The 27,861-nt window shown below is 48.4% G+C and overlaps 2 protein-coding genes across 8 annotated transcripts; both read left to right on the plus strand.

Annotated features, from left to right (window-relative positions):
* The first annotated feature begins 6,025 nt into the window (after positions 1 to 6,025).
* LOC102696909 (tetraspanin-7-like) lies at positions 6,026 to 10,799 on the plus strand. The gene has a single exon (XM_015352195.2). The coding sequence runs from the start codon at positions 6,253 to 6,255 to the stop codon at positions 7,243 to 7,245; it is 993 nt and encodes a 330-aa protein (XP_015207681.2). The 5' UTR covers positions 6,026 to 6,252; the 3' UTR covers positions 7,246 to 10,799.
* Positions 10,800 to 10,991: 192 nt separating this feature from the next.
* Positions 10,992 to 27,836, plus strand: trabd (TraB domain containing). 7 transcript variants are annotated; one of them, XM_069192605.1, is made up of 11 exons: positions 11,053 to 11,097; positions 14,503 to 14,677; positions 15,116 to 15,202; positions 15,342 to 15,408; positions 15,565 to 15,731; positions 16,901 to 17,041; positions 17,387 to 17,497; positions 18,303 to 18,442; positions 20,888 to 21,060; positions 21,982 to 22,078; positions 25,603 to 27,836. In XM_069192605.1, exons 3-11 carry the CDS (start codon positions 15,179 to 15,181, stop codon positions 25,772 to 25,774), a joined length of 1,092 nt encoding a protein of 363 aa, XP_069048706.1. In that variant the 5' UTR covers positions 11,053 to 11,097; positions 14,503 to 14,677; positions 15,116 to 15,178; the 3' UTR covers positions 25,775 to 27,836. The 7 variants fall into 7 exon arrangements, with proteins under 7 accessions (XP_069048705.1, XP_069048706.1, XP_069048708.1 ...); XM_069192607.1 differs by having other exon boundaries at positions 14,503 to 14,672; XM_069192604.1 differs by lacking the exon at positions 14,503 to 14,677 and having other exon boundaries at positions 10,992 to 11,097.
* Positions 27,837 to 27,861: the final 25 nt, after the last annotated feature.

Consider the following 27,861-nt stretch of genomic DNA (forward strand, 5'->3'; position numbering starts at 1 on the left):
GTGTGTCAGGGTTTCTGTGAATGTGTCGGTCTGTAGGTCAGGGTGAGTGTGTATATTTTGGTCTCTGTGTGTGTCAGGGATTGTGTGTATGTGTCGGTCTGTTTGTGTGTCGGGGACTGTGTGTCGGTTTGTGTGTGTGTCAGGAACTGTGTATGTGTCAAGGGTCTGTGTGTTAGTGCACAGGTAGTGCTGAAACTTTTTAAATATGAGCATTTTCTGAAGTCGTACATGGACTGAATGGTAGTTGAGCAAAAGGCTGAATAAATCTCTTGCTAGCTCTATAATTAAATACAGAAAGTATATTAATTCTATCATGATTTGTATCTTATTACAATTTAAATTACTATATCAGACTTCTCATTTGATAGATATTGTCTCATGGTCTGGGAGAATACAGGGTGTTGGTTTCGAAGCTGTTCTATAAACTGATACCCCCCATTTTCCACGTTGAGTGACGCCGGAGGCCCGGGTTCGAGTCCCTACCGGTGGGGGGGCCGACCTGAGGCGGCAGCGGCGTGGGTGTATACCCACGTGAACCCGAGAGCGCTACAGTGTACAGCACCCATCAGTCGGGGTGCTGTGAGCTGCAGGGGTGATACACTGTAACTGCTGGCAGAGCTGTATGCTCACCCATTCCAATGAACCTTTTTAAAGAAACAAGAATTGTGTTACGACTGGGTGAAAGCACAGTTCCACTTTTCCTCTTGTCGCTCAACCTCCCATTTCAAAACTAAGAACGGTAAGCTGTGAGTCGTTTCAAGATGACATGTCGGCAATGACTCGGGAATCAGGAAGACGAGATCCAGTTGAAGTGTAATAATAATAATAATTGCTTACACTTATATAGCGCTTTTCTGGACACTCCACTCAAAGCGCTTTACAGGTAATGGGGATCCCCTCCACCACCACCAATGTGCAGCATCCACCTGGATGATGCGACGGCAGCCATAGTGCACCAGTACACTCCCCACACATCAGAGAGGAGGAAGAGAGCAGAGTAATGTAGCCAATTCATAGAGGGGGATTATTAGGAAGCCATGATTGGTAAGGGGCAATTGGAAATTTGGCCAGGACAACAGGGTTACACCCCTACTCTTTTAGAGAAGCGCCCTGGGATTTTTAATGACCACAGAGAGTCAGGACCTCGGTTTTACGTCTCATCCGAAGGACGGCGCCTGTTTACAGTATAGTGTCCCCGTCACTGTACTGGGGCATTAGGACCCACACGGACCGCAGGGTGAGCACCCCCTGCTGGCCCCACTAACACCTCCTCCAGCAGCAACCTTAGTTTTTCCCAGGAGGTCTCCCATCCAGGTACTGACCAGGCTCACACCTGCTTAGCTTCAGTGGGTTGCCAGTTGTGACTTGCAGGGTGATATGAAGTGTAGAAGGCAGAAATCTTTTAACGAATAGAAGATTAAAATTGTCGGGTGTAAACCAAGTGTAAGGCTGCAGTCTGACTGACACGACGAAAACGCCACTCCTGGACACTGCACGAAAAATGTGATGAGCTCACCCATTCCAGCAGCGTAGTTAACTGTTGGAGCAGTAAGCTGACAGTAGAGGGCAGCGCTGAGACACCGGTCCCTGCAGTACTGGAGTGTAACACTAGATGGCAGTCTTTTAGTTCCAGACCCCTTCTTCACGCTAACCTGGAACAGGCCCGAGTGTTCACATGCTTTGCGGTATTCTTCCTGTTTCCAATAGGTGTCCCTCATGTCTTTAAAATGGTGGTTTCTGACACGGCGAAAATCCAAATTTCAAATTCAAAGAGCCTTTTCGGCATCAATGGCGCATCACAGTGTTGCCAAAGCGGAGCACTCTGATTGTTTTATTTCTCAGGGACTTTTGGAGCATGTAGAAGACAACGATATCGGCTCCCTCTGTCACACCCCTCACCTGCCGGGTAAAAACTCCCTACCACTCCAAAACCCAGAGAATGAAGGGCTGGGGAGGGGGCTCGGGGCTCTGTTGATATGCAAATTCAGTGTCTAATTACCTGTCTAATTGCAGAGATCACCCCCCCTGCATTCACAGCCCTTGGATAACTGCTTCCTGACAGAACAACATTAATTCTAAACGTGAGTTCCTCATAATGGCTCTGTCTACTTGTCAGGCCCTGGGCTGTGTGTATGTGATTATAAAATCACTTCTCCACACATGAGATAAATTCCAGTGCCTTCCGCCACCACCTCCCCCCCGTGCCCTCTCCTTCATTCTCTCCTCTGTCTGTCAATTCAATTCAATTCAATTCAATTCAAGGTGCTTTATTAGCATGACCGATAGGTACAATCAGTGTTGCCAAAGCAAATAAAAATAATAAAATTAACATAGAACAAAACAAAAAATAGAAGTAAAATAAAATCTACAGACATGTTACAGACATTTACAACAAAGACATATTATATAATATCGACATATACTGTATTTGGCTGGAGCATTATTGGGAGACAGACTCACTGTTCCTCAGGCTGTGACAGGAGATCACATACTGGGCTGCCAGATCAACTGAGTTCCCTCCTCCCTCTCCCAGTAGGATTGGGACCTGTTGTGGTTTTGGCAGGTGTGGGAACTCTGGGATTAGATTTCTGAATTTCGGGAAGAATGTTTCTCTAATCCCAGAGTATCTGTCACAGTGCAGTAGGAAGTGCACCTCTGTCTCTATTTCTCCCTGCTGGCAGTGGGAGCACAGCCTGTCCTCTCTGGGCAGCCAGGTCTGCCTGTGTCGCCCAGTTTCTATGGCCAGGTTGTGGTCACTGAGCCTGTACTTCGTCAGGGTCTGTTTCTGTTTGTTATTTTTTATTTTGGTCAAATATTCAGCTAGTGTGTATTGTCTGTTTAAGGTTCTGTAGCATTCCAGTTTATGTTGTGTTTGTGTGTGTATGTCCCAGTGTGTGAGATATTGCTGTTTGATCTGTGCTGTGATGTGGTTGAGTCTGGGTTGTGGTGCTCTAGCAGTGCTGTCCTGAGGCTGGTTAGTGTTGGTGTGGCTCAGGTCGGTGAGCCTCAGGACCAGCTGGCTCAGGGGGCTCTGTTTTGGGCTCAGCTCTTGGCTCAGCAGGGCTTTGTGGTGGTAGGAATTTTGGTCACTGTTTTTTAGGTGTAGCCAATACTTTAATATTCTTTTCTGTATGTTTATCAATAGTGGGTACTGGCCTAATTCGGCCCTGCACCCGTTGTTAGGAGTTTTTCTCTGCACACGGAGGATGATTCTACAGATCTCCATGTGCAGAGTTTCTGTGGGGTGTTTGTCCCATTGGGTGTAATCCTGGTCTGTGAGGGGACCCCAAACTTCACTGCCGTATAGGGCAATGGGTTGGATTACACTTTCAAATATTTGGAGCCAGATTCTTGTTGGTGGGTTGATGTTGAAGAGCCTCCTTCTTATTGCGTAGAAAGCCCTGAGTGCCTTCTCCCTCAGTGCCTTCACTGCCAGGTCAAAACTCCCGGAAGAGCTGATGGTGAGACCGAGATATGTGTAGCTGGATGTGTGCTCCAATGTGTTGTTGTTCAGTGTGAATTTGTACCTGTTTCCCTGAGGTCTGGCTTTCTTCTGGAAAACCATAACTCTGGTCTTGTCCATATTGACTGTCAGTGCCCAGGTCTGACAGTACTGCTCCAGCAGTGCCAGGTTCTGCTGCAGCCCCTGTTCTGTGGGCGACAGCAGGACCAGGTCATCTGCGTAGAGCAGGAACTTGATTTCTGTGTCGTGTAGTGTAAGACCAGGAGCTGCAGACTGCTCCAACATTCCTGCTAATTCATTGATATAGATATTGAACAGTGTTGGGCTCAGGCTGCAGCCCTGTCTCACCCCGCGGCCTTGGGTGAAGAATTTAGTCCTTTTGTTTCCAATTTTCACTGCACATTTGCTCTCTGAATACATTGATTTAATTATGTCGTACACTTTGCCCCCTATGCCACTTTGGAGTAGTTTATAAAACAATCTCTCATGCCAAATCGAGTCAAATGCTTTTTTGAAATCGACAAAGCAGGCAAAAATTTTTCCTTTGTGTTTTTGGTGGACGTGTTTGTCTATCAGTGTGTGTAGGGTGTAAATGTGATCAGATGTGCGGTGATCTGGCAAGAAGCCAGATTGTCTGTCTCTCTCTCTCTTCGTGACGGGTCTCTCCCTTGCTCACGCCCCCTCTCTGCTAGAGGTCCTGATTGATGGAGAGACTCTGCCCTTGTCTCAGGAGCAGTCAGCACCGGCTGCTCCGTGTCCGGTCGGGCTGTTTAATTACAGGCTGGGATTAACGAGCTGTATTGATGGATGGAGTGGCTGTTTCGGGCTTGCAGAGAGACAGTGCTTTAACTGCGTTTCCTTCCTTTGGCTCGTGTGTCTGCGTTCGAGAAGGTTTGCTGCAATTGTGCGTGTGGACTATGGCAATACACCCCCATGTCTTACGGCAGATATATAGAGCTAATTAACGATATCCTTTGTCAGTTCTTTTACTTTTCCTATATTTACTTTAGCTGAAACGCATGGGGTTTGTCACAGTCTGATGTGGAAACACAAAGGAATCTGATGTGAACATGTAATTATGTTAAAGATATGTTCATTTGAAGTGAGGGGTCAGAAAGCCCTTTAATGGGTGTGATCTAAGGGAAACTGGTAATTCCAGTTAGCCCCCCCAGAAATTAGCACCTGGTTTCTAACGATCTGATCTGGTATGTATTGGTATGAGCTGTTCATTGATTAACTTCTGCTAGGCAAAAGGTTACCAGTAGAATGAAACCCGGCTCTTTGAAAGTGATGCGCTCATAAACTGACCTCTGCTGGGTTTTGAAACATACTGGCAGGCACTGTAGATACCAACTGAGCCTTTTCTGTTTCCTGGAATTTCCATTAAGGAATCTTTTCATTTGAGCAATGCGTCTATTGAAATAACTTTCGACTGGTTAGTCTGTTTAGGGCAGCATACAAGCTGCTCACTCTAAATATTTTCCAAAAAAGTGCCACAGACCAAAAACTCCTTCCTGTTTGTTTCATGCACCTTCCTAGGAAGGCTTCCTGTTGGGCTGTCTTAGTTAATAATTCTGAAAGCCCACACAGAAGCAGGGCTTATAGGCACTGTTCTTGAATTAAAGCTTTCTTAAACTATTTACAGGTACAGGTCATTAAAGACATATTCTGACTCCACTGTTTATTTTATTATTTGTTCTGGAAGCGTTGGATGATCTGGTAACTCCGAAGTACTTCCACTCCTTAAAAAGGAAACTAACGGGAGTCCGAAAAGGTTTCTAAGACATTCTTCTCCCTAACATGCTGCCTTCTCAAAGACACCTCTTAACTGTTTCCTTGGGTGAAGAGGCAGTAAGAACAGATCAGAAACAAGTTCGGCCCATCTAACCTGTTAAGTATATCGTAGCTGAATTGAACTAACAATCTCATGCAGGCATTTCTTGAAAGACGCCAGGGTTTCAGTTTTAACAACAGGGCTGGGCGGCTTGTTCCATGCTCCCACCACCCTTTGGGTATGAGATAAGATAAATTCATTACCATATTCAATTTCTTGCATCAGGGATTTGTCTTTCTTACATACCCCAGCTTGCTCTCCATAAGACACAGACAGGGAGAGAAGCTGGGGGTCAGAGCACAGGGTCAACTATTTATACAGCACCCCTGGACCAGTTGGGGTTAAGGGCCTTGCTCAGGGGCCCAACAGAGTAGGATTCCTCTGCCAGGCGTGGGATTTGAACCAGCAACCTTCCATCCACAGGCGCAGATCCTGAGCCACAGAGCCACCGCTCCTTAATACACCCCCCTGTTGTTTCCACCTGTGCCCTCCAGTTTGTGCTTCACTCTTCGGTCCCAGCGATTACAATTATCATTCTATCAGATGTGGCGGCGATGATTGAGTCCTGCTGCTCTCTGTATCTGACCACCGCCGGGAATCTGCAGTCACACCACACACACAGAGAGAGAGAGGAAGGGAGAAGGAAGACTCCTGGTCACCATTACCAAGTCGGGGGAGTGAGGGAGGGTGGGAGGGAACCGCTCTGAAAATAGGAGCCAAAACGAAAACACAGAGAGAGCAGAGAGAGGAAAAGGGGTGTGTGGGGCTGCAGGAGAGCAGCAGATAACAGCATCGCCTGGAGTCCATTTACTGCAGGAGAGATTTACTGCCTCTGACGGAGAGAGGGGGGGGGTTAACAACCAGCCGTAAACAGGGGGCGAGAGAAGGAGAGAGAGAAGAGGGGGAGAGCGAGGAGACAGGGGACGAGAGAGGAAGGAAGAGCCCGGGCCCTGCGATGACCAACACGCTGCCGTACAGCTCCCTGCCCGCGCGGCCGTGTCCGCGGAGAGCGGCCAGCGTGGAGAGGGAGGCCTCCCCGCGGGGGCTGGGCCCGGCCGCCCCCCGCCGCCCCTCCGCGCCCTACGGCCCCCCTCCCCCCGAGCGGCTCTCGCTGTCGCTGGGCTCCGAGGCCTCCCTGGCCCCGCCCCCCCCCGCCGGCTGGCCGCCCTGCGGGGAGGGCCGCGCGGCCCCGCGGGGGGGCTCCGCGCCGCTGCTCCGCCTCGCCCTGCTGGCGTTCAGCTGCCTGTTCTGGGCGGCCGGGCTGGCGCTGCTGTCCCTGGGCCTCTGGGCGCACATCTCACTGGCGGACTACCTGCTGCTTTCTGCCAACCAGTACCCCAACGCCCCGCTGGTGCTGCTGGTCACGGGGGGCTCTGTGACGGCCTGGGGGTTCCTGGGCTGCCTGGGCGCGGCGGCGGGCCTCCGCGGCCTCCTGCGGGTCTACGGGCTGTTCCAGCTCGCCGCCCTGGTGGCTGGCCTGGCCGCCGGGCTCTGCGGCCTCTTCTACCGCAACGACATCGCCGAGGGCTTCCGCAGCGGGCTGCACCGCGCCGTGGCGGCGTACGGCGAGGACGAGCGGCAGGCCGACGCCCTGGACGGCCTGCAGAGGGCGCTGGAGTGCTGCGGGGCGGAGGGCTGGCAGGACTGGCTGGCCTCCCCCTGGGCGGCGGAGCAGGCCGGCGGGAACCGGTCGGTGCCCACCAGCTGCTGCGTGAGGAGGAGGGGCTGCCAGAACAGCCCCCTGCCCCCCGGGGGGGCCGCCGCCGCCGCGGCCGCCGGCATCCACGAGCACGGCTGCTTCCGGAAGGTCTTCGACCTCGTGAGCGACAACGTGTTCCACATCGCGGCCGCCGCGCTCGGCCTCGCCGTCACCCAGGCGGTGGGCGTCGGGCTGGCCTGCCTGCTGGCCGCCAGGATCCACCCCCGACCGCGGAGGAGGCGGAACTGAGGAAAGACAGCGCAGGGAGGGCAGGGAGGGCAGCTCGGGCGCCACACACAGCTGCCAGTCAAGCCAAGGGCTTGCAGCACTGGGAAGGACCTGACTGCCCCCAATGTCCGTCTGTTTGTCTGTCCTCCCCGCTGCCAGCCGCCGCCCAGAGACCGTGAGGACGAAGGGATTCTGGGACATAGCGGAACGTAGATTCACTGTTTGTCTGCATGACCGTTTTTTTATCCATCTGCCTGCCTTTGGGACACCGAGCGCACTCCCCAGGTGTACCGGCAAGAGTTCTGTCCACGTGTCAGTGTGCCTGTCTGTCCGCCCGTCTGCCTGCCTGCTTGCCTGTCCCGGACGTAGGGACTGCGACCCAGACGCGACATTCCCAAGGGGACGCTACAACATGGGAATCACACCTGACGGATCCCACTCTCTTTCCGAAATGGAGATAATGACCGGCCTGTTTCTCAGGAGGGGCCTGTCCTGCAAACCAGACTGTCACACTTCCTGGGTGTAGGACAGGGAGCCCTGGGGCATCTGGGAATTTGTGAAGTATGTTAATGTCTGTGTTTGTGTGTGTGTGTTGTGTGTGTCATCTGCAGTTGTTGTGCTAATTCTGGGTCTGTCTCGCTGTGATGGGTGTCTGTGGGAACAGGGTCAGGAAAGCTGTGGTTTTCTGGACTGGTTGTGTCTGTCCTGAACAGAGATGGGAGGGGAGGCTATGCTGTGGGAGACCTGTGGATCTTCTATAATTCTCAGTCCTATTCCTGGGAAACCCCTGTGTCTGCTGGTTTTTACTCTAATTGTACCCTTATTCACTAGTGCTGTCTGGTGCCTGTACCTGATCTGGTTTAGACCTTTTTTTGCACTAGGTGCTTGGTTTCGAAAATATCCTTGTTAACAATATTACCAACAGCTTCAACACACATAACCTCAACTTGGTTAGTAAGACTTTGCTCCCTTATGTTTGATTCACTAGCTTTTAATAGGTGATCAACAGACGATAAACAGAGGTGGGAATGAAAATCTCAGACACTCCCTGAGAGAGTCCATCCTTTTCCTTCTGCTCATCTGCTGTTGGTCATACTTCAGCCCCCACCCTCCTGGTCGAGGGCAGTCCTGGAACTCACTTATTTGCACAGAGTTCATGCCAATTACAAATCTCAGTCAACTTTTTAAAGAGCTGGAAGCACATTTATTTAAAAAATCAAAAAACAGAAACACAGGGATTACCAAGGACCAGGACTGGGAGTTTCACTACGAGGGTATTTTTATTTTCAGCCAAAACTACTACTTAAGAACAACTCTTGAAATTTCTAGGAATGGGTGCCAATTGATTTTAGCTCTTGTAGGAAGCAGGAAATACTGTCTTACCTCCGTAGTGCTGAAAGTGGGACTTCCTGTCTACCACACTTTTTACTTCCAGAAAGCTTCAAGCGTTTGGTATGCCAATTCTGTGCATTCTTTGAACAAAACTAGCAGTGGGATTGACGTCAATGACTGTCTTTCGCTGCAGTAAAAGACACCCTCTTTTTGAAACTGGCTGTGACAGCCGGTGACGCAAATGAACAGCCACGTTTTTAGCGATGACTGCAAGTGATTGTGATTCTCACTGTCTGTTACCGTGCAATAGCGTGTGGCTGATTTCTTATGCAGCAAACCCTCTCACCCTCCCTGCCTCAGTGTCTCCTGGCTGGCAAGGTCAGTAAACCCTACTCTCTCTCCTGCTCTCTCTCTGATGTTCATCTCTGTCAGCGGCTTCGCCACTGGGCTGTGATCTCCTGCAGTGCTGTAGAGGGACAGGCAGGGATTCACGTGCTGGAGCCCACAGTGACACATTGATGCACACTGAGAAAGAATGAGAGTCAGTCTTTTGGCTTTGGGTTAGTGTCCACGTTGTCTCCCACCTCCTCCAGATTCACCCCTGTAAATACTGACCCCCCACCCCCCCCATCCTCTGCTCTGAGTTGTGCTTTTTGGAAAACGGTAACAAAATCTCCCCAGTTTGATCAAGAAGAATCTGATGTGCATCAGGGCAGGTGGTGTGAGTGAGAAGAGAGGATCTCAGGAAGGCAGTAACTTCTTCTTCACAGCCCTTGATCGGTTTATTGCTGTTTTGCTTGCCTGGACAGGCTGAGCCGCACGCCCTGCCTAACCACGTCCGTGGCAGGGGCCAGGGTGGGCTGACAGGACTATGAGTTAAAGGGGGCGAGAGAGAAATGAGGAAGGAAAGCATTTCATCCCACCTAATCACACTCTGTTATGTAAGTCACATTGTCCTTCCCCCCAATGTTCCTCCTGATCGCCCGTACATTATAATCATTATAACTGCTCTTATTATGACCAGTGGTCGTGGAGGAATCTGCAGTGCTGGCAGGAAAATTTCGCACTGCTGCTCGATGAGAGCGCTCAGTGAGGCACGGTGTGATGCGAGACACGTGCTCATTACAGCCCTGCAGTGAGACATCAGCTGCCCTCTCTGTGTCTCTCTCCCCCCTCCCTCGCCTCTCTGATTAATTAACAGCCTCATTACCCATTTGCTGATAAGCCCTATAGCCATTTGCTGCTCCATTAGACGTTTAGACCAAGGGCTCCCCACTCGGGTCCTGGAGGAACAGACTGTGTTTTTTTTCTCCAGCTGAGTTCTTAAAAGCAGGCTCACTGATTTCACGTTCCTATTTTCCCACTCGCCTGCAGCTCTTAAAAGGTCGATCGGGGCTTGTACTTGTCATCTGCTCTGTACCAGTTTCTGAGCTGCAGAGCTGCCCTCCTCCAGCAGCGCTCCCTGAAATGTAACTGATCAGACTTGTGCAGAAGGAGAAGCGCTCATTGCGTCATTCCCACCTCTACCTGCTCACCAGCAGCTGATCGGCTACCAAGAGCTGTTCACTCTGTAAGGTGAGGAGAGGCGGCACAGCGTTCTACATGCTGAACGTGTTGGGAGTGGTAACCTTGAATTTGGGAAATTGACACACGGGACTTGCAGATGAAACAAGTTCAATGAAAGTCTTAACAAGAAAGCAGATCAATTAAGTCATCGATCAGCACTGGAGCAAAGACTGTTCCTTCAGGAGCAAGGCTGGGAGCCATTAACAGACTATAGCTGTGATAAGAAATATCACAGTTCACCTTTTTGGACTAGAAGCCCTTAGACTTCTTAGACTTTACCTCCTCCATTGGTGACACCACACAAGAACGCAGTGTCTCAGAATCAGGGGCCTTTCGGTTAGCTCGTTTTGTGTTTTTTCCCCATAATAAATGCAATTTTAAGTTTTTTTTTAACTTCGAGCAGGGGTCAGAAACACCCAGTGTTACTGGGAGATATTTTTAAGACATTGTTGCCGATAATGACAAAACCAATCACAAAAATCCTAGTTGGGGCAGGAAACTCAATTGAGCTGCAGCCCAGTGTGTGATCTCCTATCATCACAGACTGAGGAACGGGGAGTGAGCTTCACAAAAAATTGTGGATATTGTTCTAAATGTTTGTAAATGTTTAGTCATTGATAATGCTTTGGTAACACTGTAATTTAACATGTCACGCCAATAAAACTCTTTGAACTGAATTGAATTCGAATTCCACAAGTAGTCTTTCCCTCTTGCGAACAGCGATAGGCAATTTCATTCAAAAGTCAAAACACGTTGTGGAAGAGCTTTCGTCCAGCTTTTTCCGCATGCATTTCCGGGATTGGTCAGAAGTACTACAATTCCCTTTAGCCCAGGCGCTCGACAGCAGTTCTGCCGCAGGAATCGACGGGGGCGAAAACTAAGCGGCTTTAGGATGACTACACTACCCAGGGGGCAACGCGAACCGAAGATAGTCGTGTCGGTGACTGGACGGACGTTGAAGTGGAAGCGGTGGAGGTAAGATGGTTTCTGACGGGAGTTCGCTTATGGTGGGGATTCATCCTCCGACGTTTGGTACAGCGCCGTTCCGCGACGGGCTCGGCTGCCTTGCCGAAAGTCCCCGAGCTTTGTTGCCTGAGCAGGCGGTGAAAGAAGCGAGCGTGTTTACCGAGCGGTTTGTCCTGATCGCTCACCGTAGCTGTGTTGCCATCTGTGACGGCTCGAAACCGGTGGGCATGCGGGCTGTCGCTCCTTGCGTGTATTTTCCCTTCTGCGTTACAGTCTGTTATCGGGTTTGTGCTGCGTCCCAGCGACTCCGGGCCCGTGTGCCCTTTCATTAGAAACTCCTGGGAGCATAACTGCCACATGAGAATGAGTTTGACCCTGTCTCGGCGGTTTCCCGGTGCCCCAGATAGGGGCAGGACGTAGCATCCACAAGGCTGTCATGCAGACCTTTGCTAGGTGGGCCTTATATCAGTCGGGGCAAGTCTCCTAAAACTGCCTTTCTGTCTGCCCCCTGTCTGTGGTTTTGTTTTTGTTTTTGTTTTTTGTGTACGTTCGGTGTCTTTGTGTTCATTTCCCTGTGTCTTTCCGTCCGTGTCGCCCGTTCTGTGCTGCGCGTCATGTTCATACATGCAGCCCTATATTAATAAGAGGTGGGCTGACCGCAGTGACGTTTCTCATCTGCGGTGTCTGAGTCCCGGCCGGTGTGGTCTGTCTGGGTAGCGTGTCACTGTCGGAGTCAGGTGACGGGGCGAAGTTGTGTCTTAAATCGAACTACGGCACCCAGCTAGGCTGTTTTGTTTTATGCAGGCGCTCTAGATCCTTCACAAACCAGAGAATGAGATTCTCGGGATCAATGAGCTACTAACCAACAGTGTTTGTAAAAGTTGTGTTTTTTTAAGCCCTGCACCCAGGGTAAATCCAGTGTTGGGCTTGCACTGTCAAGCCTGCCAAAAACGACCTAATTTAAATGGTGAAGCAGTTTCCCCACTTGATCTACGGTCTTCAGTCTGGAATTAGCAGAATCATTCATGTTAGAAACTATATTCCCTGATACGCAGCCAGTTCACTGAGAGACTGAAGAAACTGAAACCTCTTAGCCTTGAACAGAGATGATTACATGGAGACTTGATACAAGAAATCCTCCAAGGACCTCAAGGGCCAAGCTGACCAGTTGTGCCCAATGGGAACCAGAAGAAGACAAGTGGAAACATTGCAGAAGAGCATTTAAAACTGAGAGTAGAGGCACGTCTTTACCCAGAGGGTTGTGGGAGTGTGGGACAAGCTGCCCGGCTGTGTTGTTGAAGCCGTTGGGTTTCTTTCAAGTACCATCTGGGTGAGATGCTTGGATCAATTAGCGATGGACAACCGAACAGACTGGGTGCACCCAGTGGCCTCCTGTGGAGCTGTTCTCATGCTCTCGTTATTGGTACAGGCGGTCCGCGGTACAGGTCGTCCCCCTGTGCGTCGTTGCCTAAATGAGGAGCTCAGTGTAAAAAAAAATCCCCACATTTACGACCTTTTCCACAACACCAAAAGCCAGCAACGTATAGGTGATCCCTGGATTATTTTGTTCGGGAAGTGAAAAAACGATATTGTGAAGAGCAAAATCTCACATCAGAAATCCGTCTTCTTGAAGACGGTACCGTTACACTTGGCTTGTTGGGAATCGTTGTGCCCTGACATGAACACTGAGCTCCTGCCACCAGGCACTACGTCACTGACCCAACCAGTGGATCGGGGCTTGATCCTGCCAACTTGAACTGCGGGAACAGAGAGTGGAGAACTCTACCCTGACGCAGTGAGCAAGACAACAATTCAAAGAGACTTGGTGACACTATCAGTTTCTACTTATTGTTTTTGTATGGGTTATAGGTATTTTTTCATTTATACCTGTACACCCATGTCAGAGTTGGTACATACTGTAACTCAAGCTAATTACATAATTCCTAATAGATATTAACTCCCTTTTTTAAGTGATAGTTGGATTATTAAAGAGCATTACCTGGACTTACAACAGGACCCCCCTGTTCTGTATTTGTGTAACTGTAAGTGAAACTCACACTAACTTATGGACTCAACCCGACTCTATTCCGGTTATTCCTGTGGGAAAGGCATCTGGTTTTCAGGCAAAGTTTGTGCTTTTACAGTCCAAGGCCCTCTATGTTTATGTTGTTCTTATCTTAGGGAGGAAAACTTCCCATTATAGGTTGTTTTGCTATACGCTGCGGCTTTCTGGTCTCTGCGCGTCAAGTTAAACCAGCCCACCCTCACCCTCAGTTTATCCTGGGCCGTCTGTAGCCACGGTAGCACACTTACATGACAGGCCGAAGGACCAGCTCCCATCTGCAGCTCTTCTCTTCTTCTTAGTCTGGAGACTTGACTCAAGTATTGAACCTCCCGGAACGTGCTGACCCAGGGGACGTCCTCAGAACCCGTAGTAAAGAAAGTATCAGTGGGGGCAAGTGAGACAAACCTAAAAAAAAGGAGTATGTGCATTGAGGACTCGGGGTCAAGGAGATCATTTTAAAATAAGGTCTCTGGAATAAAGATGGCTGTCTGCTCTAACTCCACCATCCTCTTGTTCCCCACTGTTATGTCTTGTGCTCTTTGTGTGTTTGTCACTGCTGTTGTTTTTGTATTGCTGTTGTTGTAGCTTTGGGGTGGAGCTGTAATTTGGTGGCTTCTGTAGGCGGACAGTAATGACAGGAAGTAAGTGGCCCACTAAGTGCGATGAGGTCAATCCTGCTGTGCTGTACACTGAGTGACAATGCGCTGGACAGAATTCTCCTTAATGAAGCTGCCATTGCGTTGAATCTTAGGGTGCGTGCTGATCAGAGCTTTATTAAAAGGGTGGCTGAGACTGACTTTGTTTAGACATGTAGCCTAAGGTGGGGTGATCAGCAGATTTTTTTGTTCTTCTTAATTAAGGGAAGGAGTCATCTCTTCTTAAATTATTTTGTGATTGACTTCGCAAATATTTCATTTAACTGTGATGGCAAGGTCTTCAGATAGACGCAAACAGCTTTCTAGAGGTGATCACACAGGGCACCACTTTGGAGGACTGATCAAGCCTCTGCACTCAATTTCCAATTCAATTTATTTTTATAAAGTGCCTTTCATAACAAGGTTGCCCCAAGGCGCTTAACAAAGCAAATGACCATCCATGTTGTGAATACAGAACAGAAAACACCAGAAGATAATGGAGGAGAGGAACCAAAAACCTCTGTAAGGAGAAAAAAACCCTTTAGGGGTCCAAGGCCAACTGGCTGCCCTACCCCTCTGGACATGCTAACATTATACAATAAAAAAAGTAAAAAATGAATACAGGTATTAATCCATCCATCGTGTCTCTGTAGACCAGCAAAATCCTCCTAAACGATAGCTATGTCCACGATCTCCCTCTTGGATTCATTGCAGTGGTGCAGCATCCAACTCAGATGGTGCCCAGCCCGGGCGCGATTCGGGCATGTGGGGAGGAGAATAGGATAGTTTGGTCAGAACAGATGTATCTACCTGGTGGGCCAACATAGAGACACACAGTGGCATGGACAGCAGCACCAGCAGCCCTGGTTGCAGCAGGCTATGATGTAAGGTGTGTGTAGGCTCGGCTGAAGTAATAGGTTTTCAGTCTGGATTTAATACTGAGATTGAACACAGGGTGGGAGACTGTTCCATAAGCTAGGGGCCCTGTAACCTAAGGCTTTACCGCCAACTGTTTTTTATTAATGCGTGGAATATGAAGAAGACCTGCACACCAAGAGGGTCATGAGCTCTGCAGATGTGGGCTTGAGCAAACTGCTTCATTCAGACGGCTTCTGTTACTGCCCTGCTGCGTACAGGTCACCACTGTAAATGATCATTCGTTCTCATGTGATCTTCACAATTATAGAACACTGTTCGGTCAGCTCAAAAGAGAAGAGCTGCTACAGACACCATTTTACAGGTGGAGTGGAATGAGGTTTGGGATTTCTAAGATGGAGATCCTCCTGAAGAGTGTGCGATGATGCCGTTGTGATGTTCTCTGATGCAGCTGACCTGCAGAGACCGCGGACGGGAAGACTGACTGAGACAGACTGTTCACACTCACGCGCCCATGGACCAGAGCAACAACACAGAGGTGAGAGATGGGGAAGCCCTTCACTCTGCTGCTAGCATTTCCCCACTGTGTGAGAGAACCCATGTAAGAACATGTTTTTCTTTTTTTCCTGCTCTCCCACTCTCCCTGTTCCTCCGCCCTCCTTCCCCCTGTCTCCCAGGAGGAGCCGGCCAGTCCCGATCCGGATGATGAAATGCACGCGCTGCCCAGCCTGCCCCCTGGTCTCTGTGAGTGCTCTCCTGCTCTCCTACCGCACCGTACCCAATGTCTGCGCGGCCTCCCCTCCCGGCTCTCCTCCTCTCTCTCGTTTTCCCATTCCCCTTTTCTGCCTGCACATCCCGCTCACGTCTCCCCACCTTTCCGGCTCCCTCTCCTCCCTGCAGCGGACACGGAGGCAGTGGAGCTGCTGTGGCAGGTGCGTGCCCAGCGGCGCCAGGCCAGCCCGGTCCTGCCAGAAACGGTGACCCAGCTGCAGGCCCCGGACGGCAGTGTCGTCTACCTGGTGGGCACGGCGCACTTCAGCGACAGCAGCAAGAGGGACGTGGCCATGGTGAGGCCGAGGGAAATGAATCACTGATGCAGTTAACACACCATTTACAGTCCAGCCTCGCTGGACATTTTCATACGTTGCATAAAGTGTTGTTACTGGACAGGCTCACTGTCTGTTTCTCAGGCTGGGACAGGAGATCACACACTGTATTATTATTAGTGAGAGACAGGCTCACTGTCTGTTCCTCAGGCTGGGACAGGAGATCACACACTGTATTATTATTAGTGAGAGACAGGCTCACTGTCTGTTTCTCAGGCTGGGACAGGAGATCACACACTGTATTATTATTATTGAGAGACAGGCTCACTGTCTGTTCCTCGGGCTGGGACAGGAGATCACACACTGTATTATTATTATTGAGAGACAGGCTCACTGTCTGTTCCTCAGGCTGGGACAGGAGATCATGCACTGTATTATTATTATTGAGAGACAGGCTCTGTCTGTTCCTCAGGCTGGGACAGGAGATCACACACTGTATTATTATTATTGAGAGACAGGCTCACTGTCTGTTCCTCAGGCTGGGACAGGAGATCACACACTGTATTATTATTATTGAGAGACAGGCTCACTGTCTGTTCCTCAGGCTGGGACAGGAGATCACACGCTGCAGCTTCACTGAGTTTCCTCCCTTCTCCCCCAGTAGGATTGGAAGATGTGAGAATTCTGGGATTAGATTTGTTATTTTAGGGAAGAATGTTTGTCTAGTCCCTGGGTGTTTTTCATAGTGTAGCAGACTGCAAGTGCATGTCTGTCTCTGGTTTTCTCTTCTGTCAGTGGGAGTACAGTCTGTCCACTTTGTGCAGACAGGTCTGTCTGTATAACCCAGTTTCTATGGCCAGACTGTAGTCACAGAGCCCGTCCTCTCTGGAGAGCCTGGTCTGTCTGTGTCACCCAGTTTCTATAGCCAGGCTCGGGTCACTGAGCTTGTCCACTCTGGGCAGCCTGATCTGCCTGTGTTGCCAATTCTATGACCAGGCTGTGTCACACTGAAATGTATACAGATGCCTAGACTGATTTGTCCTTTTCTGTATTCCTCTCTGCGTAACCCATTCTGCCTTGACTTCCTCCCTCTATCCCCTACCACCACCACCCTGCCCCCCCCCGGAAAAATCTCTTTACCCCTTCTGCTCCACCTCATTTTCCCCCTCTCTTCTCCCCACGCTCCGCAGACGATCCGGGCGGTGCAGCCCGATGTTGTCGTCGTCGAGCTGTGTCAGTACAGGGTCTCCATGCTGAAGATGGATGAGAAGACTCTGCTGCGTGAGGCCAAGGACATCAACCTGGAGAAGGTCCAGCAGGCCATCAGGCAGGTAAGTCGAACCTGGGAGGGCCGGGGCTGATGGACTTGGTGACAACTGAAGAACCGGGATGGTCTTGTCTTGTGGACAGACTGAAGCTCAGGTGGATTGTGGGACTGCGGCGAAAGGCAGGGGGGCAGTGTGTGATGGACTGAGGACCCCCGCAACTTGACAAGAGGTCGAGACTCCGTGAGATTGTGTAGAAGTGAATTTCCGCTTTACCGAACCTCGCCAGTGTTGAGCTTTTTCCCCCACTCCTGGTGTAACTGATAGAAAGGTTAGAAGCAAGAGAAGGACCCGCCTGACTTGCTTGGTTCTCACACCCTCTCTTCCTCTTGCCTCCTTGTCTCGTCTCAGAACGGCGTGATGTCGGGGTTGATGCAGATCCTGCTGCTGAAGGTGTCGGCTCACATCACAGAGCAGCTGGGCATGGCACCAGGGGGAGAGTTCAGGGAAGCCTTCCGGGAGGTGAGGGCCAGAGCCTGGGCCAAAGTGCACACCCAGGACAATAACGAGTGATGAGTCACAGCGTAAAACAGAGAAAGCAGTGTGCAGAGGCCTTCTGTTGTCTTATTAACAGACTGGGGATGTGGGACAAATCAGACCGAGGGGGAGCAATATTTAAAGCAGTAGTAAGCCTACACTCCATAGTAGCATATTCTGGATGGTCTAGCAGGTGAACAATTCGCAGAGACGTAACTGCATGAAAATATTGCCGCGGTCTGGGATTCAGATTGTCCGTAGGCGGTTTTCATATGCAAGACCTTGAAACCACGCAGTCTGTAATTGAGAAAGAGGGCTGGAGTCTGATGCTGTGGTTAACGATATCTGACAGGTTAAAACGTGTCTTTGTCTTCTAGCCTGCCTTTGGACTTAATTTTTTAATCTAAACCTAACCCTTGGCAAACTCAAATTTTGGCCTTAACCTTTACTCTGTTTCTAACCTTAGATTAAAAGTTAACCCCTCATCTAGCCTTCAGGGTAACCATAGCCTAAGCGCTGATATAAAAACCTTGATCTTAACCCTGGCCTTAAATCTAACCCAGGGGTCTTTTATAGGCAGCCTTAGATAAGTCACTAAGCAGAGATCTGTTAGTCAATATAACTTCTCCTAAGCTACTAATGAATAACTCATTGATCCAGTTAAATCATTCACATCTTAACTGGAAGGAAAACGGTCAGAAATGCGGATCATCTCTAGGATGAGGGTTGCAGACACCTTCTCTAACTCCAAGCCAGCGTCCAGCGTTAACCTGTCTGTCCTGTCCTTCAGGCGAGCCGCGTCCCCTTCTGCAAGTTCCACCTGGGAGATCGGCCCATCCCAGTCACCTTCAAGCGGGCCATTGCAGCCCTCAGCCTGTGGCAGAAGCTCAAGCTGGCCTGGGGGCTGTGCTTCCTGTCCGACCCCATCAGGTATGGAGATGGTTTGCACAGCACGTTGTGTTGGTTTCAGATGTGACGTTTTATTGCAGGTCCTGTTTCTTATCTAGTTAATTTGTGCGTGATACATGTAATACACATACTCTTTACAAACAAGAAACTACAGGCATGACATCAAGTGTACTCTCATATTTTATTTTTCAGACCTAATGCATAATGATATAATTTTCCCAGCGCACCGTTATTTATTGATTAACCAATTAATTTAACAATAATCATCCGCCTCACTGTGTGAAGACCTCTTTCCTGCCCTAGATGAGGTCAAGCCGCAGTTTCAGTATCAGGTGTAGCCATCACTTGTAGCAGTGACCATATTGCATGGATGCCTTCACAGAGCAATGTGCAGGTTTCCTGGCGTTACTGACAGTGCAGGGAGTGGATCTTGGGATTTAGAGAAATAAACTTAAGGGAAAAGGCGTGCTGCACCCAGTTGGGTCATCGCACAGTCATTAAATAACAATCCTCTTGTTTAACCTGATGAGTCGGCTGAGAACAAATTCTCGCTTAGAGTGACGGTCTGGAGAAGAGGCTTTACACCATTGTTATACAAAAGCAGTGAAAGAAATGAAAAGTTAAACAAAGGTAATTAAATAAATAACAGGATGTGTGTACAGAAAAGATTAAACAAGATATCTAAACATGCACTCAGGTAATAAGGTTGGAATATTACGGTTTACTCTGCAGATTGTTCCAGTCATTGGCAGCAGCCAGCTGAAATAACTTGAGACCACTGAGCTGCTCTTAGGTGGTTCAGTTTGATAAAGGTGCTGCATCTCTGTCATGTCGTAGAGTGAAGTGCACATAAGTAAGATGGGAAGCTCTTTTCCCAATCTTAGAGCTTAAGCCAGTAAACCATTTGTCTAGCTTGCAGGGAGGCATAATTACAATCACAGGTCACAGTGATGAGTACATTAGGGGGGCAGCAGTGAATGGTATAAGACTGAGTTTCCCAGAAACAGCTTCAGGGGCTCTTCTGTTAACAACTGCTGTAAATACTCCATGAACCACATCGCCACAGACCAAGATGAACACAGTCTGTTCAGATAAAGGAAGCCAAGTCTAGGCTTGACCTGAGTGTGTAGAGTTTTATTTATTAGTTACAAAAGATAAAGCTCTAACCAGCGAGATGTCCAGATGTTTATGAACTGGGGCTTGCTTCAGCTTTGAATCTGAGATTGTTACAAAGGGAGCCGTTTGAGTTGTTTTCGAATAGCACAAGTTCAGTTATATCCAGGGCTCACGATTTGCAAAAAGTCTGCGGGATGTACTGAAGAAAAGCTGCACAGTTGTTGTTAGTAATCATAGAGGGGGACCAGCTTAGTATAATATGCTCTCCATGGTGAAGGGAGTGAGGAGCTCTATGTGAGGTCTAAGTACACACTGTGACGTATCTGTGCCTTGACCTGCTGCCATTTCAGCTGTTTTAATTGAGAAATTTGTCAAATGGATCAATAAAGGGGGTGATGGATGAGCAGCAAGATTTATGGTCACAATACCTTTTACCAAACAGCACAATACTACAAAACCAGTGGTGACTGACAGACTTAATACTGTCAGTTTTACTCAGCTCGGCTATTGTGCTTCCGTAGCTGGCTGTGTCCCAAAACTGAAGGGACTCTGGATCTTCATGAAACTCTCCTGAGTCTGCATTATTTTTATGACAACCGATAAAAAAAAAAATACAACCACATTAATTAAATGTACCTTATGTGAGTTACATACTTTTTATCTCTCTCTGCTTTGAAAGTAATTGAAACTTGTAAATGACAGGAAAATGATTTGTTTTCTCCATAAATTTAACTGACTTTAAAATTTCTTAGGATTGCTTAAGGAGCTAGGGGATTGTTGGATGTAATATCTTATTTTAGAGCTCCTAATGTCTGGTGTTCATTTATGTCTAATTTGTCTGGAGGAAAGCCGGTTAACGGGATTCTTAAGGGGCCTAGCAGTTTGCTAAGCTCGGCAGAGCCCAAGCTTTGCCAAGCCTTGTGTGATTACAGTGGAGAGGTGGAGACTAAGTCAAGCATTATTGCAATTTTCAACTCCCAAACCCTGTACAATCAACCCAGAGCTCAAGCATAAGAAGCTACAGTGTGTGTATACTAAATAAAGCTAAGGTTGCTCCAGGAGAAGAGGGTGGTCTTTAGATTTAGACACTTATTTCTGGAGAGCAACACAATTCTTTGTTTTGAGTAATTGAGGTTGTAGGGTGTTTTATTTAGATAAAGAAACAGCATTGTAATTGATCTTTTACATTAAAAGGCATCCTCCATATCCCTTTGAAGATCTGTTTGCATGACACAGGTGGTACACGTTATTAGAACCAGATAATTCTGTTACAAGTCGTCGTCCACCCCGGTGCACATATGCACACCCAGGCTAACTGTCTCCCCCTCTCCTTCTCTGTCTCTATTCCAGTAAGGAGGATGTGGAAAAGTGCAAGCAGAAGGACCTTCTCGAGCAGACGATGGCGGAGATGATCGGCGAGTTCCCCGACCTGCACCGCACAATCGTAGCCGAAAGGGACGTCTACCTCACCTACACCCTGAGGCAGGCGGCCCGCAGTGTTGAAGCGCCCCCTAACGCCCAGAGTCAGTACTGCGCCTTTTGCAATCTCAATCAGTTCACTTCATTTTCAATTCAGTGAGCATTATTGGCGTGACCGATGGATTACAGTGTTGCCAAAGCGTATACAATTAACAACAGACTACAGACTAGTAGTTGACTATTAACGACAGACTACTTTTCTTCTAAATTCTCTCTATTCATTGTAGGTTTCATTTCACACCTCTCTTTAACTATCCTGACTTCACACCTCCTGATTGGCCTCTCTTTCTGTCCCCTGCTCCTGCCCCTCGCTCCTCCTCTCCCTCAGCTTTTGTTCCCCCGCTACAATACCTTTGCTTACTGCCCTGTCTTTCTCACACCTGAAGAAGGCTTCACGACCAAAACGCTTTGTTTTATGTTTTCTTTCTTCTCTTTTCAGCATGGAATAAACCTATTACTTGTTCCTTTGCAGCCTATGCATGCTGACGCAGCTACCCACCTGAACTACTAAAGCGTATACAATTACAGCAATACCTGCAGACATTTATAGTACAAACACATGCATTCATAGGACATTTACATGCATCATATAACACATAAAACAATAGTTAGAGATGGTCTTTTTCTGTTGCCTGGTCTGTCTCACCCTGAAGCATGCGCCCCCTAATGCCTAGAGTCAATACTGTGCTGTTTATCTCAACTTCTCTTTGTCTTGGCTTGATCTGTTACCTAGAGGTAAGAGACTTGTAGCATTGGGAAGGTTCACTAATGCCAGAGTCAGTACTGCAACCTCTGCTCTTTTGTCTTATAGTAGTCGTATAATACATATAATATATAATACAACTGTATAACGACTATACACAGCTTGAGCTCTGTATAAAACATATATAGGTATATGTTTAAGTATTTCCATTTTAACAGAGCAGGACAGCGTTAGTGATGTGTTCTCTTTCACCGCTTCTCAGGGGTCCCGGCAGTGGTGGTGGGGGTGGTCGGAATCGGTCATGTCCCAGGGATTGAGAAGAACTGGGAGAAACCGCTCAACATCCAGGAGATCATGAGGTCAGTCTGCCTGTCTGCCCAGCCCTTCTGCCTGTGTCTGTCTGACGGCTCTCTTTTCTTCTCTTCGGCTTTCATTTTGCATGTGTGCCCTTGTATGCAGGGCAGCTGAGATCCAGTTGCCACTTTGGCGTTGGTGACCTAAATGGGCCTGCTGCTGGTTTAAAAATATCATTAAAGTCTCCTCTCTGGAGACTTAAGAATTGAGTGAGACTATTATGGGAATTTCATCAAGATAAGTGCATTTCCCAGGTGCGTGCCGTGCTGAGATAACTGCACATCTCCAGGCTTAGTTGCAGTAAGGTTACAAACAAGAGGAGACCTTTTGACTCGGTCTTTACTGGACACAGAGCGACTGTTAGCCTGCTGGTCCTTTCTCCCTGACTGTAGACAAGACTTGTCTCGTCAAGTGAGTCTCTCCTTTCTGTAAGCCCATTTCTAAAAGGAAGTAGCTCAGTAATATCTTTCCATTTATAGGATGGGTTCCTTGTCTTTCCCTCTTTCCTTTCAAGGTTTCCTTTAATTCTGGTTTGCTCCAGTTCCCTACTATCATAACATCCAGGGCAGGTCATGATGGACACTGCTCAGCTGCCTTTTCGTAAAAGAGTTTCTGGGATTTGCAGTATTTTGGGGGTCAGCAATGTTTTCCCTAAATTCCAGAAAACGGGAGCATTTGGGCAGACACCCAACGCCCTTCCACTACTCTCCCTGCTGCTTTCCTACATATTTCTTCCCTCACTTCAGGCTTTGAGTATCTGTGTTCCTGATCTGTGTTCTACCTGAAAACAGGTAGTAAAAAAAAAAAGGTTGTAAGCTAACACAACAGTTTGTCATCTGCGCGTTCTTTTCTTTGTTCCTGCACGTCTACGGTAACAGATCACAGGTTGTGACTGAAGTGCGCTGCTTCCCTAACAGTTTCTGAGGTTTTTTCAAGCACACATTTGAGTGCCAAGATGAGATTTTCTTCCACCATGTGTTCTCGTTACTGGGTAATCCTCACCCCCTTGCACTCGGGAGAGGATGGCTCCCTTGCAGTCTCAGATCCATCAGCCTGGTCAAGAAACCCGTTCTCTAAATATGGAGCGAGGTGCGTGGGGCAAGCTCACAACAAACTTTTTATTTTGTCAAAAGGTGTCTCCTCCTCTGGATGGCGGTACTCCTTGCAGGGTTGGGCATTCCTCGTGATTTCAAATGGAAAGCAGGCCACTTTTGCAAAGTCCTTTATAAACATATGACAAAAACCAGTGAGACCTAAGAAAGCTCAGAATTTCTTATTGCTAGGGTGTGACCATTGGGCATAAGCCTTTTCAAGTTGTGGTCAGATCAGCCACCTCACCCTAGTATGGCCCAGATAAATGGCTTCTATTAAGCCTAAATGACACTTCTTTTAATTTTGAAAAAGAACGCACAAAGTTGTGGAAGTGCGGTCCAGTAAAAGTCCACAAAAGCAATGCACAGTCTCAAAGGAATGCTTGATTATATACAGTAAGAGTCAATATTTCCTGAAGAAGGCTTATGAATGCTGGAACATAAACGTGTTCTAATGAAACAAAGAAAAATGAAAATAAGGTTTTTGGAATAGAAAGATTGTGTTCCCAGCTCATTTCACTGGTTCTTCTCCTGTGCCATGAACTCTACCTGTTGGAGAGGATCTGACACACCATGATCAAAATCTAGGTGTGGGAGTTTTCCTGGATTTTGAAACAATCGGGAAGCTATCTGGGCTCGCAATGAAAGCTTCTGTCTACACACTTTTTAAAAAGATTTAACATGATAAATTCCTTCCATCCTACATCTTTGTTGTTGTCTTTATGTAAATAATCCTTCTCGTCAAACTAGAAGGAAGATTTGCACAGGGCAAAAATCTTCCTGAGCCTTCTGGGGCTATCATTGTCTTTGCTTTGACAACGCTTAAAATGCTTTTCATTCTCAATGTGCTTAGTTAATGATCCGTGAGGAAGCGTCTGATTTTTCTGAGTTTTCCCTCAACAACTTCTCCAGCCTCTCTCTTCCTTCTTAATTGAGGCATTTCAACCTCACCATCCTCTTGTGGTGCTTCAGCCCTGGTACGTGTGGTCTGCTCCTCCTCATCATCACATCCCCAGGGGACTGATTCTCCAGGTGCATCCTGCCCACAGTCTAGTCGCCCTCAAAGTGGGTTTGGGCTCATGAGATGCCTTTCCCATCCATCTTCCCATCAGGATTTCAGCCTGATTCCATCCCACTCTTTTTCCACCTTGCTTTTAAAAGTCAAAAGATAAGCCTCCGCATCATCCATAGCTGTCCCTTTCCAGGGGAGGTGTGCTATGTGAGGGATGTCCCTCTCTTATTGAGACCTCCCAGGAGGAGTCTTGCTTCCTCCTGTCTTGTCTTTCTCAAGCTGCTGTTCGTTGTCCTCTGCCTGCTTTCTGATTGCACAGTTGCTGCACAAGGATGGCCTTTGCCAAACAGCTTATCGAGACCTTACATCGCCTTAGCTGTTACGACCTGAACACGCTTGCCCACCTTCTCCACCAAGCATAACGCAAGTAGGGCAACCTGTATAGAGAGACTCTTGACAGGGTGAAAACCCAAAACATCAAGCCTGAGGTGGAGGTTAAGGTACAGTGGAGTTTCCTCTGTTTCTTACGTCACTGTATCCAAACGACATGTCCAGACAAGGGGGGTGTCTGTAATCAAGCAGTAATCAAGTTCTCTTCAGGGTCCCCCTAGGCTGTTGCAGCTTCCTGTTTTTACTGTCACCAGGATGAGTCTGATAATGGCACCATTCTCCGAACCGCTTATTCAAACTGGTTTCTGGGACTTGCTGTTGTGCCAGGTTTGGCTGTGTTCTCCTTAAACTGTAGAAACTGGGGCATTTGGGCCAGTATTGTATATAACACATTTTTACTACTCTTCCTGCTGTTTTTCTACAACACTTTAAGTGCACCCTCATCTTCTTTTACCTTAACACTTCTGGTGAGGGCCATGAACTTTGTTTCAAGCCAGTTTGCTGTTTGAGTAAGCCTAAAACCACTTAGTCCTGTGACCGCATTTAGAAAACACAAAAATGTAAAACCACACCACCTGATAACTGAGTTACAGCAAGGAAACACACCCATAATAATGATAAGCAAAGTGGGCGGACAGCAGGAAATTTCCATGCAGAACCTGTTTTGCTTTGTTATGACGTCAGTATTCCCAACCATCATAAAAATTGTGCCTGTACAGTGCTATGTATATACTACGTATGTAAATATATACTATACAACATAATTATTTGATGTTGTTTGTTTAGAATTAAAAGATAAAGGCACATGTGGTTGAAGAGATGTTATCAGCCAGATGTTTACAGTGTATTTGCCAATCTCTGCTCATGCTGTTCTTGAACCACCAGGTGATAAACTGGCTGTCAAGTCATAAAGGTGACAGCAGCTGTTTGGCCACCATGCTGGCGCATGTGTGTGTGACCCAGTGTGCCTGTGACTCTGTGACTCTGTGTCTGATCTGACTGTAGTCTTTCTTCCCCTCTCTTCCTCTTCCTGCAGCGTGGCCCCACCCTCCCGGCTCAGCAGGGCTTTGCGGACAGTGTTGAAGGGGGCAGTACTGGGAGCGCTGGGGTATGCCTTTTACCGGGCTGGAGGAGGGGTAGGACGTATGTTGCTCTCCCTTCCAGCTGTCCAGTCATTGCTCAGGCCGCTACGCCCTCCCCCTTTCTGACCTCCGGACACACGGATGAAGGATCCCCTCCTACCGACCACTCCAGCACGGGGGGGTAGTGCTGACCACCGATCGCCTTAAATACGTCGCCACTGCGGGGCGCTGTGTCTGGAGGGGAACAGGGAGGGGTCGCAGGGACTCCCCTCTCCTTCAGCTCTCTCGGTCCCCTGTCCTCTCCCTTTCTTCACACTGAGAACGAGTGCAAGGGCTTTACGACTTGTAAAAGAGAAACCGTGTTGCCAAAGAAGACTCGCCAAAAAAACGAAACCTGAAGGTGTGATTAGCGTAGCCCCACTGGGGTGGCATCCTGGCTGTGTGTCTGGTGTGGCAGTCTTGTTCTCCCATCTGTTCCTCTAGCAAGGCAAAAACCGCTTGACCTGAAACAAGCAGCTCGGTCATCCCAGAGCCACGTCCCGACAGCTCCCTTTTGCAGCAGAAACATTGCCAAGCAGGACAGCAGCAACATCGGCAGCAGTGCCTGCGATCGCTGCGACAGCTACAACAGGGGCAGTTAAGGAAATCAACCGATTCCACACCAGCAGGTACAAGCCTTGTCGCACCACCCCCTAGCTCTGCCTGTCTCTGATGCAACCTGACCACCAAGACTAGAGAAGTGCCTCCTGTTGACAGTCCGGGACCTGCCAGCACTTTTTCCTGCACACCCCGGTCTCTGCCTGAGAGACAGAGGGGGAGGGGGGGGGCTGGATGGGGCAGGGTGGGGGTCTTTGTAAATGTTGCTGCTCGCTTACAGTGGGCGATGATAGTCAGGTGACAGTCCTGGCTGAACTCAGGTGAGTGGAGCTGAATGGCCAGATCTTGGAAGCTGAGATGCACAGATCTTGGAATGGCGGTGAGGATGAGGACAGGAGGTTTAGGGGACCAGTGTGACTGGACCTGCGGCCGGTTACTGCATTGCAGGTTAAGAAGCTGAAATGCAGAGGGCAGGAGCTGAAAGAGTGAGGAGTACTTTAGTGTGGAGTGGAGGCTGAGCAAAAGATGTGAGGGTTGATTATTAAGTTACTGGGGGGTTGGGGGGGGGGGGGGGCGAGGGACTTACTGTTGGTGGGGGTGGGTATAGAGTTTTTGTGGAGGGCGGGGTTCGACATTGGGGTTTGAAGCCTTATTCTGCTTTCACTGCTGCCTTTCACCTGGAGATGGGCTGTAAAGACCCAGCCTTTGGTCTGTCTGTGTGTCTGCGTGTGTGTCTGCCTGTCAGGATCAGCATTGTCTGTGCGAAAGATCACAGAGCCTGGGCCGAGTGAGAGAGAAACCAGGGAGAGAAAGTCGAGATAGTCAGGCCTACAACCACAGTATTTCTGGCATAGTATTATTTTCTCTCTTTCCTCAATGCTGGTTCCAGAATCTGTTAACATTAACAAAAGCTTGTACTGTAACTGGCAATCAGTCTGAAGGGTTCACTCAGGAGCCTGGGACTACAGTGCCCTCTGTGTCAGAATCAGGTACTGCAGGCTCTGCACAGTCAGGAGCCTGGGGGTGTGCAGTGCCCTCTATCTGTCAGGATCAGGTAGTGCAAGCTCTGCAGTAGTAAAAAGAAGCCTCAGCACTCTTCCCCTCTTCTCTCTCAGCTGGGCTGTGTGCGCGAGAGAGTGTACGCCTGTGTGTGACTCCTTGGAAGTCGAAATATGAAGAAACGTCTCGGCGGTCTATTATATGTATATGCAATATTTAAAAATGGAGACAGACCAGAAAAACACAACTTTGAAATACATTTGAAAATATGGTGGCATGCAACTATAAGCTTGGTCTGTTCCAAGATGCAAAGTGACAAATAGGTGGTTGTGTGGACGATTTCTTAACAGTTTGTGCCTAATAACTTTTTAAAGAAGTATCTCGTTGCATTTTTAAGTGTATTTTACTATGTTTTCTGGCCGTTTATTTCATAGGATATATCTAATTAAGTATTGTTTCTTTATATTTGCCTTCCATGTGGACTGTCCTGTCCTTACCCAGCATTGTCAGTGTACCAAGCCAAATACTGTAGCCTAGCCCAAGGCTCTGTACTGAATTCTAAAACCTCTATAAAAGATTCTTTATATTTAAACTAGATTGCCTTCTTTATTTAATGG

Source organism: Lepisosteus oculatus, chromosome 7, assembly GCF_040954835.1.
Source record: "Lepisosteus oculatus isolate fLepOcu1 chromosome 7, fLepOcu1.hap2, whole genome shotgun sequence".
NCBI classification, from domain to species: Eukaryota; Metazoa; Chordata; class Actinopteri; order Semionotiformes; family Lepisosteidae; genus Lepisosteus; species Lepisosteus oculatus.

Excerpts from the sequence above, each read along its gene's own strand:
- LOC102696909 (XM_015352195.2), top strand. The coding sequence starts at position 6,253 with ATGACCAACACGCTGCCGTACAGCTCCCTGCCCGCGCGGCCGTGTCCG.
- trabd (XM_069192604.1), top strand. The coding sequence starts at position 15,179 with ATGGACCAGAGCAACAACACAGAG. Across the intron at positions 15,203-15,341 it reads ACCAGAGCAACAACACAGAG|GAGGAGCCGGCCAGTCCCGA; the intron begins GTGAGAGATGGG and ends CCTGTCTCCCAG. Across the intron at positions 15,409-15,564 it reads CAGCCTGCCCCCTGGTCTCT|CGGACACGGAGGCAGTGGAG; the intron begins GTGAGTGCTCTC and ends TCCTCCCTGCAG.